Source organism: Sebastes fasciatus, chromosome 3, assembly GCF_043250625.1.
Source record: "Sebastes fasciatus isolate fSebFas1 chromosome 3, fSebFas1.pri, whole genome shotgun sequence".
NCBI lineage: Eukaryota > Metazoa > Chordata > Actinopteri > Perciformes > Sebastidae > Sebastes > Sebastes fasciatus.
In genome coordinates this window covers 27247324-27266036 of record NC_133797.1, presented here as the reverse complement: position 1 = coordinate 27266036, position 18713 = coordinate 27247324, and the positions used below count along the sequence as shown (strand labels likewise).

The window sequence follows — 18713 nt, the reverse complement described above, 5'->3', positions numbered from 1 at the left end:
TAACTACCTTCATATACTGTTGTATAGCTTAATTTACTGTAAAACAAAAAGCATGTGGGGTCTTATAATATTCATCTGTAAAGTAACTAGTAGCCGACCTGCTAAATAAATGTAGGCTAGAAGAGTAAAACGTGCAAAAATAGAAGTATATAAAATGTAAATACTCAAGTAGAGTAGCACACATGTAGGCTACCTAAGCAATGGTGCAATGCATATTTACTCAAGCACTGTACTTAAGTACAATTTTGAGGTTATTGTGCTTTCTTTCCCATTTAATGCTACTTTATACTTCTACTCCACTACAACTTTAGTTACTTTGCAGATTTAGATTATTAATATAAAATCAACTAATACATTAGGATATATTGTTATAGATTAAGTATATTTTGATGCTTGTACTTTTGTACCCTACTTTTACATAAGCAGGCGCTTCAGATCAATCTGCACACGCACAAACAGACTTAAAAACAGCTTTTTCCCAACTGCCATAAACCTCCTGAACTCTGACATCTCCTCTGTCTGAGTTGAACACGTGCAATGTAAATCTACTGTTACGGACATGTGCAATAACACGTTGGTCAATTTTGTGTCACTTTTGTGCAATGTGAATACTGTAAATCTACTGTTACTGATATGTGCAATAACATATGCTGATCACTCTGTGCAATAATTATATAATTATCTGACGGACACTTTGTGCAATAATCTGACAAAACTGTAATCTGGCAAAACTGTCATCTCATCATATACATATTGTATTTTTATATTTTATATTGTATTATCTTTTATATTTTTTATATTTATATTGCACTATCTCTTTTTTATTTTATTATCTTTTCATTCGCACCTATGGGATTGTCACAATCGGATTTCATTGAACTACACAATTTCAATAAAGGGCTTGAATCTTGAATCTTGAATTTTAAGTAAAATTTTGAATGCAGTACTCTTTTTTTTTTTACACTGTTGCTTTTAAAAGATCTGAATACTTCTTCCACCATTGTACCTAAGTAAGTGTACCAAGTTACTTTATATAATTTATATAACTAACTTAACTGCTACCGAGTCAAATTATCAAAAAACAACAATAATAATAATTTAATAGAATTTAATTATTATTAGTAGTATTATTATTTTATTTTAGTTAGTTATTATTATTATTATTATTATTATTGGTATTAATAATAATAATAATAATAATAATAATAATTTTTATTTTATTTTTATTTTATTTTATTTGATAAAATAAAATATTAATTAATTTAATTTAATTTAATTTAATTTAATGTAATTCAATTCAATTCAATTCAATTTAATTTAATTTATTATTTTATTTTTATTTTTATGTTTTTTTATTTTTAATTTTAATTTAATTTAATTTAATTTAATTTAATTTAATTCAATTCAAATTAATTTAATTTAATTTAATTTAATGTAATTCAATTTAATTTAATTTAATTTAATTTATTTATTTTTTATTTTTATGTTTTTTTAATTTTAATTTAATTTAATTTAATTTAATTTAATTTAATTTAATTTAATGTAATTCAATTCAATTCAATTTAATTTAATTTAATTTAATTTAATGTAATTCAATTCAATTTAATTTAATTCAATTTAATTTTTTTATTTTTATGTTTTTTTAATTTTAATTTAATTTAATTTAATTTAATTTAATTTAATTTAATTTAATTTAATTTAATTTAATTCAATTTTTTTTTTTTTATTTATGATTTTTTAATTTTAATTTTAATTTAATTTAATTTAATTAAAAAAAAAAAAATTCTGCCAATCTACTGCTCCACATAAACTGGTTTGTCAACCGCCATTAAACACCAAAGAAGAAGAAGATAAAGAAGGCCGCTGTGGTCACGACACACCGAGGAAGAAGGAAGTAGAGCGGAGTGAATCCTCTCGCTGCGCTTCAACACTCTTCGGCTGCAGACCGAGCAGCTGTCAATGCAACACAGACACACAGTTACCGACTCTGAGCGTCACGACGAGCAGGAGGAGGCTTTGTGGAAGGACAGACAGCGGCTTTAAAATGCAGCACAGCGACGTCTTTTGTAGCTTATCACATTGTCGTGTCGGTGTCTCAAAACGTTAACATCTAACGTGTGAACAACGAGCCGAGAGATAGGGACATTTTCCTCAAAGAGTGGTTGTTTTTTCTCTGAGTGTTGTCTGCTGTCCATCAGGACGGGACTAGTCCAGACATGAGTAACGTTAAGCTCATTTTTTGGGACCAGTTGCAGGCTGGCAGCTCCGATGTGGACTGGTGTGAAGGCAATTACCTAATTTACCCCAGCATCGCTGAGTTTTACAACACGGTCGGTTTGTCCAGCGTTAGCTAACGAAGTGTACTATCTTGTGTTTTTTGCATAACAGCTGTATGTGTACAGTCACAGTTAGATAACTAAACTGCAGCTTTTCTGCCTATTTTTACTTTCTATATGCACTGCTTTCTTATAGTTTTTACTATTATTCTCCATAGCTAGCTGTAACTTTCATTTATCTTCATGTTGTTTACAGTTAGCATCAGGTTTTTTCTTAATTTCCAGTGGCTGTTTTAACTTTGTTAAAGGTGCACTGATCAACTTCTTCTGAAAAGCATGACGTCATTGAGCTGCATCGATCAGTTCAACTGTGATATATTATATATTTTTTTGCTCATAGCTTTTTCCCCCTTTTTTTTTGTTTATCATTTCAGATCAGCAACATTTTGTTTTTTGTTTTGCCGCCCATATTAATGTGCTTGTTCCGCCAATATGCAACACATTTCAACAGTGGGATTTACCTCATATGGAGTCTACTAGTGGTGGTTGGTAAGTAGTTGGCTGGCTGACCATTAATGACTGTGTGATGATGACCTTTTAACCTTTCATGTTTCTGTTCGGCTTTGTGGGAAACCTTCATCATCTTAATTTCACCTTCAATTACCATCAGCTAACAAAGCGTACTGCACATCCAATATACATTATCTAAACATTTTGTAAAGTGACAGGCATGTGTTTTAATATATGTCAGTTGATGTAATATAAACTGGGGAGAAAAAGTTCGTAAACTTGTGTTTGGTGGATTATTTCTCTGTTGTAACAATGCTAACTGGCATTGTATTTTACATCGTTGGAAAGCCTGTTTATTTACCTTTACAGTGATGTCCAACTTGTAAGGATCATGCATTTGTGGGATGAGCAGCACAGCTGATTATGTGGGTAGCGCCCAAAATTGCCAATATGTCTTGTTTGTTCCTTGTTACTGATAGAGAGTTCAATCATCCAATCCACTGTTTACCATTGGCAGAGCATTTTGGCAAATTTTTCTTCGGCGCTACCCACATAATCAGCTGTGCTGCTCATCCCACAAATGCATGATCCTTACAAGTTGGACATCATTGTGAAGGTAAATAAACAGGCTTTCCAACCATGTAAAGTACAATGCCAATTAGCATTGTAACAACAGAGAAATAATCCACCAAACACAAATTTCCAAACTTTCTTTTCCGAGTTTATGTCAGTTGATGTAATATATAAACATGCTTTATATCTGCTGTATGAAAAGATTATTAGAGTGTGGTCTATAATAATCTTTTAAAAGAAAATACACTGCTGCTGAAAAAATTAGCTGCCAGAAAAATAACAATTTTGACAATTTATTATTTAAGTAATTTTTTTATGCCAAAAGTCACTGATTACAGCTTCTCAAATGTGAATATTTGCTGGATTTCATAATCTCCTGTGAATATTTTTGGGGATGTGTACTGTTAGTTGGACATTTGGTAATTTTTCCCTCTTTTTTTACATTTTATTGACGAAACAATTAATGTGAATAATAGACAGATTAAACCTGCAGTAAGCAAAATGTTTTTGGCATCATTGGGCAAAAATTCCATAATAACCTTTCAGCATATTGTAATTCAAGTGCTCTGAGAGAAAACTAGACTGCTGCACCTCCTCATGGCTCTGTTTTCAGGCTTTAGGAAATCTAGCCCATGATGGAAGACTTTGGCCAATCACAGGTCGTTTCAGAGAGAGAGAGCGTTCCTATTGGCTGTGCTCCGCCTGGTGGGCGGTGCTTGATATTGTCTCAGCTGTTCTCAACTGCCGGGTCACAAACTTTCTCATTTTATAGCTAAACAGTACATTACAAGATGTTTCTGAAAACATTTGAGGCAAGAAATAGGCATTACAGTAACAGAATATTGATTCATATTTAATCAGCGCTACTTAGTTTGACCGGAGCTTGCAAGTGATTGACAGCTGCTCAGAGACAGCAGGCTCCAGCTCGGCTCTGATTGGTTGTTTTCCTCCGGTTTGTGAAATCTTGTAGATGCTATTAGGCGCACCGGAGCACACAGAGACACATGGTGTTTTTCAGATTACCTGTCTCACGCACCACTGTCAGAATATAGTGACGGTTTTATAAAAATAACTTTTTAAATCATATTTGCTCCAATCCTACCCACTGCAGCTTTCATAAACTGAATATTTTGGTTTTTTTTGGACTGTTAGTCAGACAAAACAAGCAATTAAAATGTGTGAACTTGGGCTCTGGATGTTGTGAAAGGCATTTTTAAAGTATTTTCTCTTACAGTATAAACCAAAGAGTGTACAATTTATTGAGAAATCTATCTGCAAATTAATAGATAGTGAAATTATTCTGTAATTGCAGCCCTAGAATGCACAAACAATGAGTGAGTACATACACAAAGTACACGAGTTACACATTGTACAACATGTATGAGTTGTATGTAGGGGCCCACATTCTTAAACTGCTACAACAGCACAGTTAGGAAGTAGGTTTCCTCAGCTGTCGCTGTCCTCATTTATAGCTTTAGGTTGTCCTGAATTTATTTCACCCTCCTTAGAAAAACACTATATTATGACTAGGCTTATTCATTGGTAGGATGAATAAGCCTATTGCCAAGATTTCATTTGATTGGACACAGTATTTCAGTTGTAAATGGTGCTACTGTATGTAAACAACAGCACAGTCTGAAAGAGATTACAGTGCACTGTTCTCTTGCCTTGCAGCTGTTACAAAAACACTCTGGTTGCACTGTCAGCAAAGATAACCTGACAGGCCTCCCAATGTTCCTGAGAGGTGACCTTACGGGATGATAACTGAGAAGCTGTTGAATGCTGACCTTGAACTATGGGTCATGTATTCTCATGCTGGACTGTGTAACTTTGTATTCATCTCCTGTGTCAACACCTGCCTTCCAAACCAGTGATCTCAATAAATGCAGCCTCCTTTTTTTTCATTCATACATTTCTTCTTCCGTACCACAAATGCTTACTGTATATATGTGGCCTTTAGCTCTGACTGCATCCATTATTAGGAATCTGGAGGCTGTTAAAACTCACACAGCTGACGAGAGGGGTTACATGGTTTCATCTGTCTACCACCGTCTCTGTAGCTGGAACGACCTTTGACCTCTGAGCAGAAAAACAACCCTATAGGTTCTAGCTTCAAAGCAACGTTCAGCTGCTTCTATTTGGTTTCGGCTTCAGATGTGTCGTACATATAGTTTAGGATGACTGCATTGCCTGCTACCAGTGCATATACAGTATTGGACTAATTTAATTATTGGTTAATCTGCAGATTTTTTTTGTCTTGATTAATTATTTGGTCTATAAAATGTCAGAAAACAGGGGAAAATGATGGTCACAATTTCCAAATCCAGTCCCATGTGACATCTTAAAATGTCTCGTATTGCCCAACTAACAGTCTAAAAAAATATTTAGTTTACCGTCATAGAAGACGGAAGAAACCAGCTAATATTTACATTTGAGCAGCTGAATCCAATTAAAGGAGCAGTGTGTAACATTTCTAGGATCAATTAGTTAGTGTGTCCCTTAATTAGTGTATAATCACCTGAAACTAAGAATTGTTGTGTTTTTTGTTAGTTCAGAATGAGCCCTTCATATCGACATAGGGAGCGGGTCCCCTTCATGGAGTCCTCCATGTTTCTACAGTAGCCCAGAACGGACAAACCAAACACTAGAGAGAGCCTTTCACGTTTCTACGTTAACCTGAAAACCACCGTAGTTCTCCCACACGCTTGTGAAACTGCGGTAACGTGAGCCGCAGAGTGCAAAACCGTGGTACCGCCAGCTACTGTCTGACTTCTGTTGCTCCTAAAGTAGTGTTATTATGGTATGGACGGCCTCTGAGCGAGGTGAACGGCGTTACCACGGTTTTGCACGTATGTTACTGCAGTCTTGGAAAAGGAGGAGTGAGCGGAGGGGTACTCAGTTGGTTGCAATCTGCAGTCACACCACTAGATGCCGCCGAATCCTACACACAATCAATTTGATTCGATTTCCAGTTCAATTAATGAAATAGTTCCTGATTAATTTTCTGTAGATCGACTAATCCATTAATCAAATAATTGCTTCAACTCTTATTTCCATGAGAAAGTTGAGGCGGTCTCAGTAGACGTTTTGTTTTGACTGCCCATGATGTACGAGTTCACTGACAGGTTGACATGATTAGTAACGTCTGGCTGAGAGCAGCAGTCCCTTTTGGATAAGAAGTTCGTTGAACTGTAGGAATCTGTTGTTATGAGAACAGATTCTTCTGATAATAGAAGGTCTGTTGGACCGTGATAACGAGGGGGCACTGACTGATCCATCCTTCCACAACATTTCAAAACTCCCAGTAACATTAACACCGGTTTTTAAGTTACTATTTGTGATTAACATGTTTATTCCAGTGTACAGTCCTGTCCCTGACATCCCTGAAGCCAGTCACTTGTCTGCCTAAAACATTTAATGTCACTATAATGTTTCTTTAAAGGGATAGTCCGGATGTTTTGAAGTGGGGTTGTATGAGGTACTTATTTATAGTAGGTGTATCACCTGCAGTAGATGACGGTTGACCCAGTTTGGAGAAACAGACAAGAGTACCAGCACAGATTAACTGATATATCTCTTTGACTTTCCTTTCTTTTCAAATGGACATAATGAAATCCAACACTGAACACATCAAAGGTTTTATAAAGAGACACACTCTCAATAATCCAGCCTCGTTAACACGCTGACTAACTTCAGATGACAAACATGTGTGTGTTTCTGTGTCTCCTTCTTTCAGGAATCGGATCAACATATTTTCACGCCACTCTCAGCTTCCTCGGCCAGATGCTGGATGAGTTGGCCATCTTATGGGTGCTTATGTGTGCCATCGCCATGTGGTTTCCCAAGAGATACCTACCCAGGATGTTCAGGAGGGACCGGTATGTTGACTAGTGTAACTTTGCCTACACACAGCTGGAGGTGTCTGATGCAGTAGTGGTTGTGTTACATTCATATTTTACAAACCACGTCACATTAAATCAATTTCACAACCAGGCAGAGGGCACTTTTATCTCGTATTTCAGGTAGACATACAGTATTAGTGGAGCTCAATGTTGTGTCACATGATGTGTGCCCACTGCTGTGACTCCCCGTTTAATAATAGGCCTGTCTGAGATAGCTGACACCAGTAGAAACTGCATCACATGTCTTTTACTTCTCTTTCCATTGTCACAGAGCTGTCATGGCTGCTCTTTCACTTCAGGCTGGTGGTTAAAAATGACCCCCTTGTTGCTGAGTGATTCTTGTTTATTGTCTGAGTGTTATTGTGTTATTGTGCTTTCAGCAAAGAGCTGTCAGACATTTCACAATACTGTTCTTAGAGTGCAAAATTGCTGCAATTTCTGTTGTTCTGACTTGTTTTGCTTTTCAAATTCAGGTCAAGGTTCAAAGTGGTCATTGGCATCTTGTCGGGGATCACCACTGGGCTGGCCTTTGTTAAACCTGTCGTCAACTCTTTGTCACTGATGACTCTGGGCATCCCCTGCACCGTGCTGCTTATTACTGAGCTTAAAAGGTTAGTGAAAGTGTTTTTTTAAGGAACTGCAGGTGAACATGCAGCCCTGATCCAGGACCATCATATAATGTATCATGTAGGACTGTGTTATTCGACTAACACTCATACAATTTTGTCGACTATTCGATTAGTTGATTCAAATGACAGATCTGTGAATCTGAGTTTCTCCACAGAAAAAACACACTTAAGCACCACTTTAAATCTGGTGTTTTACCAGAGATGTCCTCATAAGTTTCTTGTTAATAAGTCATTTACATGAAAAAGCATAAAAAAAGACTAATCAACTAAAGAAATCTTAGTCGACTAAGACCAAAATGACCGATTAGTCAACTAATCGACTAAGAGAGGGCAGCACTAGTACCATGGCATTTCAGTCACTAAGTAAATCTCCACCTAGTAAACACGTGTGTTATATCTAGGCTAAGTTTGAACTTTAATACAGCAGCAGATATCAATGAGCATGTCAGTGGTTCAAAGTTGTCTAGTCAGTGAAATCAGCTGCTGTAATGTTAAATAGTTAAAGATGTAGTTTCTGCAGTCTACAGTACATTAACATATCACCTTTAGCCTTCTGTACTGTCTGACATGTTGTCTGTTCCAAGTTAATTATAGGACCTTATGATGTGCAAGAATGTTCCTGAAAACACACAACTAGCCACTCATGCCCTTTTTTGTGTGTGTGTTTGTGTGTGTGTATTGCTTCCCTCCGTAACAGCAACGTGTAGCTGCTCTGTTGTTTCCGTTTCCCACATCCCTTACTCACCACCGTCGGTCTTGTAACCTGAAGTCATCCATTGTTCAACCTGTTAGTTATTCCTCACATTACTGCGAGTGCCAGTCATCTACGGAGGCCGCTTGTTTTTGTTCTGCTAAGTGGGAGATAGTTCCTGTGGGCCCCGGCCTGATGGACCTTTGCCCTCAGAAACAACTATTTTGTTGTTGTTTGCCTTTTTTACAGTACAGCTGGTGACCTCTATTCCAGTCACTTCCAGTTGGAACAAGAACAACGTGTCCCATATATAGGACATCCATTGCAAATATTCTATTAGTGTTGAAGCAATAATACCAGAAGTCATATTTGTGCTATGATAGCAGTGTTATTCTTAAGGTACATACAAAACAAACAAAAGTGATTTTGTCTGAAGGATGAGTTTGTGCGCATGTGAGAGCGAAGTTCATTTTCACATTGCAAAGATAATGGGTGGATCCATTGACTGTATTATTTTTAATTGAAACAACAGATAGAACTCATTTTCATTCACATATGTTGAGGTCAGAGGTCAAGGGACCCCTGTGAAAATGTCCATGGCAGTTTTTCCTCGGCAAAGTTTAGCGTAAGTTTGGAGCGTTATTTAGTCTTCTCCCCGACAAGCTAACATGACATGGTTGGTACCAATGGATTCTTCAGGTTTTTTAGTTTCATATGATACCAGTAGCTTCACTCCAGCTCTAAAACCAGAGTCGGTCAGGATCGGCAGCGATCTCAGGGGGTTAAAATAAAAAGAGAAACCAAATTATTTTTTTCCCTGGATTTTGTGAGTCCAGACGAATCTATCTATATAAGCCACGTCCATTTGGGTCTGTGTACTGATTTACAACCGTTTTGAATTGTTTTCAAATTCAATTTTTTTTGCTGCTACTCAAATTTGGTAAAGAACAGCTCTAGACCAAGCTAAAAAAAAGGTTGTTTTTTTTGGGGGATTTTTTATGTTTTATTCAGTTTTGCCATAGCTGGCCCCCAAACTTTGCTCAAATGCTGTGGGCAGGGCTTATATTACAAAAAATGTCATATCTCCTGATCGCTTTGTGCTATTGTGACCACATTTGGTGGACTTGTGCAGATATGATGTTTGAGTGACTGTGACAAATTTGGTGCCATTTGGCCAATAGGTGGCGCAGTAGCAACATCATCTAACGATAAAAGAAGGAATCTCTGTCTGTTTATGTATGTATGACTGCCCTTCACTTATCAAGAACCGTTCACCCAATCAACTTCACACTTGGTGGGTACAGGCAGCCATACCGCAGTTCTTGACAACGCTGCAAGCAGCACCTCTGGGGACCAAGCAATCGGCCCGTTCCAGACGGGCACGCCCTCCAAACAGGCATTGGACTATATTGAAATACCATAAACTTTATCTGCCCAGGTTTTAAAAAGGAAATTTTCTCATTTTGTCATATTACAACTGGCTGCTTATTTTCATAGTTTTGGCCATCATTAATTTTTTTAATTACAACATTGTTTCCCATCAAGTTAATTTCTGATATCTTTGAAATCACTAAAAAGAAGTCTGGTCAACATATTCAAACATATTTGCAAATAGAACTTATTTTGTACAAAAAAACACGTTTTGACTTATTTTGAAGATCAAAATATATATTATTGCATATTGTCTAAGATTATTGACATCTAATATGCTAGCTAAGCCTTTATATCATTAAAACCCATGCAAGAAGACCTCCAGACCTTTGCCTCACTGACCCTACTGAGCCTCTTCCTCTCTTTTCCCTTGAGTGAGCGAAGCCTCTCAGCAGTGCTCCACCCCAGACAGACAGACTGGCCTTTCCTTCACTTATCTTTGTCTCCGACACTCAAACTCTCCATCACACTCGCTGATGCTCACGTCTCCTCCTGTTTCATTTCATGTGTCTTATCTTACATGCTTCTGTTTGAGCTGATAGACACACTATTCCAGATATCCAGCTGTGTGTAGGTGATGGTTTTGTCAGTGTGTGTTAGCAGGAAGGGGTGTAGGCTTACTGTATGGGAGTTGTACTGTATGTATGTAAAGGCAGTTACTGAGCCCATAGCTGGCTTAGTACTGTCCAGCTCACATGTGAATATAATCGATCAAAACACTTTGAAGTAAAATAGAATACTGATGACAATTTAATGGCCTATTTCCCTCTGGGAAGTCGTATCATTGGCCATCTATTTTAGTACATCCGGTTGCTGATGAGGAGCCGTGACACCATTTCTTTCTGGCCCAATTATGTAACATAGTGACAGTTTTCCAGTTTGGTTCATTAATTGACTTAAAAGGAGTCTGTAACTTTTGAAAGAAGCAATAACACAATCCTTTAGCTGCTACAGCCTTCCTTAGTCTGGTATGACTGGCAGCTCATGGTGGTTAGTGTTAGTTACACAGAAATATCTATCTAATGTTTACTAACATTTATGAGACACGCCTCATCAACTGTCTTTTTATCTGCAGCAGCCAGCTGGTTTTAGCAAAAAGAAGCGCTGATAAACCAAGACCCCAGGAAGAGCGCCGGACTTTGAAGCAAATTTGACATAGTTGCCAAACGGTAGAATTACAACTTCTGTGTCACGTGATGCCATTGAGCCCAAAAAAACTCTTTCTCATAGACTTACATTGGGAAAGAGACATCTGTAACTCAACTTCTCAGTACGAACACTTGAATAGCCCTTAAAGTTGTAAAAAGCACTAATAGCTGAATCCAGAGTTACTTCCCTTCCTCCGTTCATGTGAATTAGACCGAGGCTGGAGTGAGGGCTGGGAGGCGGGGTTAAAGAAAACGCTACTGCGCCTGCTCTATGGGCCCAATGGATGCGGAAGATCGCTGGGAGATCTGGGTACTTTATCACTCGGAAGTGGAGCTTTTTTTGCATCGTGCGCCACTGAGCAACTCTCATAGGAATGAATGGGAGCCCACCTCCAACACTGTATCCAGTTCTCTTTATACATCCATGTGATAAACCCACTGCATGCTACCTGTCCACCGCCAAACAGCGGACAGGTATAAGGGTATAAGGGATAATGTACAGCGAGCCGGTCATTGTTGTGAAATAAACCCCAACAGGTGGATCCTGATGCTGAGCGGAGGGGTCTTGCGTCCCACTAAAAGGGTTAATTTCACAACAATGACCCGCTAGCTGTACATTATCTTGCTTATTACATGGCTACTTACTTAAGAAATCAATACTTTGACACAAAAACGGTCCTCCAGAGTCTGACATCAGAACTGCGCCCATAGCAACGGTCTGTTATACATAGCAACGGTCCGCTATGAAGAAATAACAGACTGTAGAACACTGTGATTGACCAATCCGTATCGAGTATTCAACAAAGCCGTGTCATAAGTCAAGGATAATGCACAGCGAGCCAGTCATAAAAAGTTCCATAAGCGATCTTAAGAAAGGCAAAATGTCTTTACTTCTCTTTCCGTTGACACAGAGACGTGATGGCTTCTCCTCCACTTTAAACTACCACTTAAATTTTCCATGGCCTCTGCAGCTGAGTGATGCATGCTGTTTGTGCTTTCTGGAAACTGTTTGTGTCGTCCCAACATTCCTTTCTCCTTGAAACAATAGTAGCTCAAACTTAAGGCTTGTTAAAGTGTATGACGACTTCATCAAGCGCTCAGTCTTAAGGGAAGGTGACAAACTGTGTCCCAGTGACTAAACAGTTGCATCATCAACAGTCAGCCTTCCTTGCCCTAGCTGTCTTTGTTTTGGCAGTGTTTGCCTCCGCCAGCAGCAGCAGCAGCAGCAGCAGCAGCAGCAGCAGCAGCAGCAGCAGCAGCAGCAGCAGCAGCAGCAGCAGCAGCAGCAGCAGCAGCAGCAGCAGCAGCAGCAGGGCTTTAACTGGGGTGTCTAAGGAGGACACTAAGAATAGTTTTATCAGCGGCACTCTGGATTAGCACATGTCTCTGTAGGTCAGTGGTGTGTCCACTTGGAGATATTTATGCAGAGACCAGAATACTTGGATCACAGTTCTGTCAGCTCCCCAAAAGAAAGAGAAGATAATCCCCTTCACTAAAAATAAATGTGCTAACCTACAATTTAACATCCTGGTATGGACAACACAGACAGTCGAATCATTACAGAACCTCAGAACCAGCCGAGGGGATTAGTTCACCACCAGAACTGAAGCCCAGACTCTGAAAGAGCCCATCCACACCCTGTTTGACCATGAATGCCTGCCCTCTGTGAGGATTAACATGCCTCAGGCTAGAAAGAGTATTTATATATTTAATTCCCACTCCAACTAAAATCTTAAATATTGAATTATAGTTTTATTTCAACTAAATTGTATGTACTTAAAAAAATCTTTCTCCCATTTGTATCAGCTGTTACTGGTGTTATTGGTGGAGGACATCCTGTGGTTTATGTTTCTATACATTGTTTGCAGTGTTGAGCAAGTTAGTCAGGAAGTGTAATAAGTTACACTTTACTTATTACTCCTTTAAAAAGTAATAATATTTAGTCTCTGTCCACACAGTCTATGCACCTAAAAGACCTACCTTGGCATTTATTATTCAAATTTCAACTGAGGGTGCAATGCACGCTTTTGCACCCCCGCGTAGAACCAGTCCTGTCTCCTTGTCTCCCTCAAGGCTCGGTCATACATGCACCTGAGGAGATATTCGCCTGAAAGTTCACCAAAGTTCAACTCGACAAGATGTGAAGGGCGTTCACGTCATCGCGACATAAGCCTATCTGACACAAAAAAACAAATTGTGTTCTGGTAACGCAGAGTTACTTGGATTAATAACTGTATTACTGTTTTGTAAATTGTAATCCCTTACTGTACACTACTCGTTCGTTACTGGGGAAATAATATCACAGTAATGAATTGTTGAGTAGGTTCCCCTACAGTTCCCCCTACAAAGTGTTTGAGCATCTTTCAGCTCACTGTGTCGGTTTTCCATCACGCAACTAATAATAATAATAAAGTTTAGGTCCAGTCTCATTTTCAGCTGTAGCAGAGATCTCTAAAAACCTTCTGTACACTACCTGCCCAGCACCAAACAGCAGACAGGGTTAGCAGCTAGCTGGTAAACATAGTGGAGCATTTAGCAGCTAAAGAGTCAGACATTAGCTAATGGAGATATTGGAGACCAAAAACAGAGATTAAAGGAGAGTAAATATTGGACTTACATTCATCAGGTGGAAACAAACTTGACTCCAATAGGATGATAATGTTGCTTAGTGTCTACCAGATGTGTAAAGAGGCAACTGTTTGCTAACAAGTTCACCATATCAGCTTTATAAGGTGATGATGATTTGTTTTTACAGCTTGTTTCCACTGCCAATTAGTGGCAAACAATAGATAAGTACATCAAGGAAGTGGCCAGAAAATCCGTTAAAGCTGCAATGTGATTTTTGCATATTAGATCGTTTAAAGGATTTTCTTATTTCAAGTTAATTGCAATTTTTCCTGCATAAATTGCTTCTTTCTCATTGCTCTGAATGAAATCAAATGGGAAATATACAAAAACAGTGTACTGTATGTACTGTTATGCTCTTCGATGATTATAATGGTAATATGTATGAATGAACAACATCATAGGTAAGGCATGTCAAGTCTGCTTTTGGTTATATCTCAGCTGTCACAACTTTGTGTTTGTGTGAATTTGGGTGTGTTTTCCCAGTTGTACACATTTCTCTGTGCTCTGTTTGGTCGTCGCAGGTGTGAAAATCCACGTGTGTTCAAGTTGGGTCTGGTCTCGGGGATCTGGTGGGCGCTGGCTCTGCTCTGCTGGATCAGTGACAGGATATTCTGTGAGATGTGGTCATCTGTCAACTTTCCCTACTTGCACTGCGCTTGGTAAGCTCAAAGACGACTCGCAAGAGTTTTATTGTTTGGACTATTATTAAGGTTATACAATCTATGTATACTTGAGACATAAAAAGTTAGATTATTATTATTAAGACGTATGCTGTTACACTACAAAAATCCCCGTCTTATCAAGTCATTTCTGTCTATAATTAAGTCTTAAAAATCTTTAAATCTTTAAATCTAAAACAAGTGAAAAAGAGAAATTTCAACTTGTTTCAAGAAATTAGGGTCTGGCTCTTGAAACATGAGAGAATAAGGGAGACTGCTGCACTAGAATTAAGACAAATGAAACAAGAAATTAAATGCATTTAAATTAAATTTCAACAAAATACCAAAAACAGGGTGATTTGCATTGAAAACAAATAAAAATAATCTTACTGCACTGCAAGAAAAGGAGTTTGGGGAGACACTACAGGCAAAAACATAGTTTTTCATGCACTGGTCAATTTTGAGATTTTTGGCTATTTTGGCTATTAACGCGTCTTCTTTCTGACTAGTGGAAAGAAAACATCCAAAACACACATTTAGGTGTTTAATTGACTACTTTGTCTATTTGCATCTGTAGATTTCTCCTAAATTCACTAAAAGTTTGCATTTGTTCACTAATGTTTGCAACATTTCAGAAAACTTGTAATACAAAAATGAATTGTCTTAATGTACGTAATTAACTGGAGAAGTTTCATGATGATATCTATTAGTTAAAAATATTTACCATATTCACCTATCGTGTCAAAATGTGTGAAATTTTAAAATACACATCTTTGAATGCCGTTTTCTCAAAATTAGTTTTTTCTCAAACTCTGAGCCAGAAACCTCCACTTGTTCAGAAATCATTCATATCTTGATATATATATATATATATATATATAACATTTTATTCCTTAAATCATGGCGAAAATTGATTTTCTTTTGGCTGTGAACAGTATTTTCTGATTTATGGAGTGATGAAAAGAAATCCCCTCTGTAAAAACCTTTGACTCTAATATGTCAACAAAATGAAACAATAATTTTGAACCCGGCTTCATCTAGTGTTCAGAAATGTACTGTATGCAAATTTGCACATATTTGACAAGATAAAGCCTCATTTCATATTTAAACATACAATTTCAGAAATCTTGTAATACAAAAAACAATTGTCTTAATGTAACTAATCAACTGGGGAAGTTTCATGGCCATATCCATTAGTTAAATTTTTTTACCCTATTCACCTGCAGTGTCTCCCCTTAAAGACTTAAATTGCAGACAAAAGCGACCTGACAAAGCACAGTAGACTTCTGGGATATATTATTTAGTGAGCCAGTTCTCAGGCAGCTTGGTTCATTCAAACTCATCTTGCTCTTACAGGCACATCCTCATTTGCCTGGCTTCCTACTTGGGCTGCGTTTGCTTCGCCTACTTTGACGTGGCGACCGAGGCCCCGGAGCGAGGACCCGTCATCATGTTCTGGCCCAACGAGAAGTGGGCCTTCATCGGCGTGCCATACATTTGCTTTCTCTGCGTCCACAAGAAGTCTGCTGTCAAGGTGACTTAAGGCGTCTGCTGCTCTGCAGGATGTATCCAAACAACTATGGCGACTTTGTGGCTACTTGTGACTGGGTGATGTAGGCGATGCACATTGAGGCTAAACTTGAGGATTTATCTTTTATGCAACTCTGTCAAAGAACAAAAGGTGAACAAATTAGAAAGAAGGGTGACTGAATAAACAACACAATATCGAAGCCAAGAAACCTTTACAGTGTTCCAAACATCTTCTCAGGCTTTGCATATGAGATCATGTCAGTATTGGTATTATACATTTCAGGCTTCTTTAAAAAGAAGATTTTGTATGTTTTATAGTAACTCAGAAAACCTCATTATAAAGCATTGTATTGCCTTTATAAACATTAAGTATAGCATCTCATAGGTGCAGTCTGGCCAATAGGAACAATAAAGCACTGGATACATTAACTGTGATTAATGCATAATGCATTAAAGCTTCATATGATATTGCTTAGCCGATCGAACTATGCTCAATGAATCACCAAGCTGGTTCATAAGATGTTACAGAAGTGTTGTTCACACAAAGCCTTATGTGTTTAAAATGCATTCAGGCTGTTGTACCTGCCCTCTTTGTGGACGGGCGTTCTTTATTTAATACGCCAGAAACACAATAGGTTTATTTCTGTTATGGGTGTACTATGTTTTGCTTACAGCATGCCATTGTGATTGTTTAGGAGATAGTATATGAGAAATGTGTTTAATATTCTCCTCCTGTATATATTTTGTTAATAACTAACTAATAAATAACTAGTTATTTTCCGAGGAAAATCATATAACTCACTGACTGAATAGGTACCCTTTGATATTGGCCAAAAACCCAAAGTAAAAAAAAAAAAAAAACGAATGTGAAATCAAAATGTATTGAACTATGATTGACTATTTAAGGAATTAATTACATATTTTGCACAAAATGAAGAATGGTTCTCAAAGCCTTTGGCTAAATGCACACTTCAATGGTAATTACAAGTATGTAGCTCAAAACCTCGCTTCCTAATGTACAGCTAAAGTTTTCACGGCAAATGATTTTTTCTCACCCAGACGTCTCAACTCTTAAACATTCTCTTCAGGGTTATTTATTCCAGACTCCGTATTTTAGACTTTATGCTAATTATTATCGCAACTAATGAAAACTGTGCAAAAAGCCTTAATCAAACAGGATACAGAAGCAAATGAAGGTACACGGTGTCCTTGTGTGATGCATCTGAACGTGTTGCTTTCAAAGGGGAAATGCAGAGTATTGATTGCGTTAAAGGACCAGTGTGTAACATTTAGGGGGCTCTGTTGGCATAAATGGAATATAATAATAATAATACTTATGTTTTTCTTTAGTGTATAATCTGATAATAGGAATCATTGTGTTTTCGTTACCTTAGAATGAGCTGATTATATCTACATAGGGAGCGGGTCCTCTCCAAGGAGCCGGCCGTTTTGCATCGCCATGTTTCTACAGTAGCCCAGAACGGACAAACCAAACTCTGTTAACTTTTCCTGCTTGGGCCGGAGTCGATAACGTTACTCGCTGCCGTCGCCGCCGCTCTCTCTCTCTCTTGCTTCACCACTCACATACACACACTCTACGCACTGCCTCTGCTCTAAATGGCTCTAGAGAGCGCCATTCGCGTTTTCGCCTCGGCCACCGCAGCTCTCCAACGCGCTTGGCGCACGAGAGAGGCTTCAGTTGGTTGCAATCTCCTCACCACATTGCTAGATGCCGCTAGATCCTACACACTGGATCTTTAAGAACAATTGGAAATGAGGTTATAGCAGGTCAAATTGTGGGACAGATGAGTCATACTTCTGACCTAAAACCAAGTCTAACTTGTTCATTTGGCAGAACTGAATAGAAATTCTGTATGTAGAATATAAAAGGGAAGTATGTTGAAAAAGCTGAACACTAACTCTAACCAACAAAGATCACCAAAGCTTTTTCACCACAAACCATTGTGTTAAATGTTGTTCTTGAAAACTGCCTCAATTATTTCACTCCCGTCCTCCTGCAGAGGCTTCTGGGAGCTCAAACTGCTAAAATAACTCATGCACATACATGCAGGGTCAAATGAAGGATCATTATTTAGAAATAAAAAACTAGTATTTTTGTGAGTATTTTGTTAAATCCAAAACAATTTATATTTTTCTAAGTGAAGTGCAGCCAAAATTGAAGGGTGAATGGTTTTTGATATTGCATGAATATTACCTTTGTATTGCCAAACTGTTTTTTTTTTTTATTTTATTTAATCTTCAGGAGAATCTTTGGGGACAGTATTGACAATGTGAACAAAGCTGTTGTAGCCCTAGCATACTTTAATTGTGCAAATGATATTGAATCGTACATCTGATGTATGAATCACCCTCAGATAAAGTGTGTTTGTGTGAACAGGACAGCCTGTTAAATGCTGCCCTCTGCATCGTGATATTTGTCTTGGCATGAGGTATGATTATGATCTCATAACAATGAGTTGTGTCCATTTTATGGACTTACATGTGTATATAAATCTCAGTGTTTCTCTGCCTGCATTGACAATACAGACAAACTGCACAGAAATATTTATTTTCATAATTTATCCTGTTTTGTAAACAAATATTTGTAATAGACTAGAACATTAGTATATTTTTATTTTATGCAATAAACCAAGCCAATACTCAAAATGATCTCTGGTGTTTATTTTACAAATTAAATACAATATGTTGGTATAACACATGCATTAAAAATATTGT

The 18713-nt window shown here is 37.7% G+C and overlaps 1 protein-coding gene across 1 annotated transcript; it reads left to right on the top strand.

The window, feature by feature from the left end:
* Window positions 1–1876: 1876 nt before the first annotated feature.
* acer2 (alkaline ceramidase 2) lies at window positions 1877–18644 on the top strand. Its single transcript, XM_074629970.1, has 6 exons — window positions 1877–2330; window positions 2711–2825; window positions 7096–7237; window positions 7735–7872; window positions 14310–14447; window positions 15804–18644. Exons 1-6 carry the CDS (start codon window positions 2217–2219, stop codon window positions 15988–15990), a joined length of 834 nt encoding a protein of 277 aa, XP_074486071.1. The 5' UTR covers window positions 1877–2216; the 3' UTR covers window positions 15991–18644.
* The last annotated feature ends 69 nt before the right edge of the window (window positions 18645–18713 follow it).

Excerpts from the sequence above, each read along its gene's own strand:
- acer2 (XM_074629970.1), top strand. The coding sequence starts at position 2,217 with ATGAGTAACGTTAAGCTCATTTTTTGGGACCAGTTGCAGGCTGGCAGC. Across the intron at positions 2,826-7,095 it reads GAGTCTACTAGTGGTGGTTG|GAATCGGATCAACATATTTT; the intron begins GTAAGTAGTTGG and ends TCCTTCTTTCAG. Across the intron at positions 7,238-7,734 it reads AGGATGTTCAGGAGGGACCG|GTCAAGGTTCAAAGTGGTCA; the intron begins GTATGTTGACTA and ends TTTCAAATTCAG.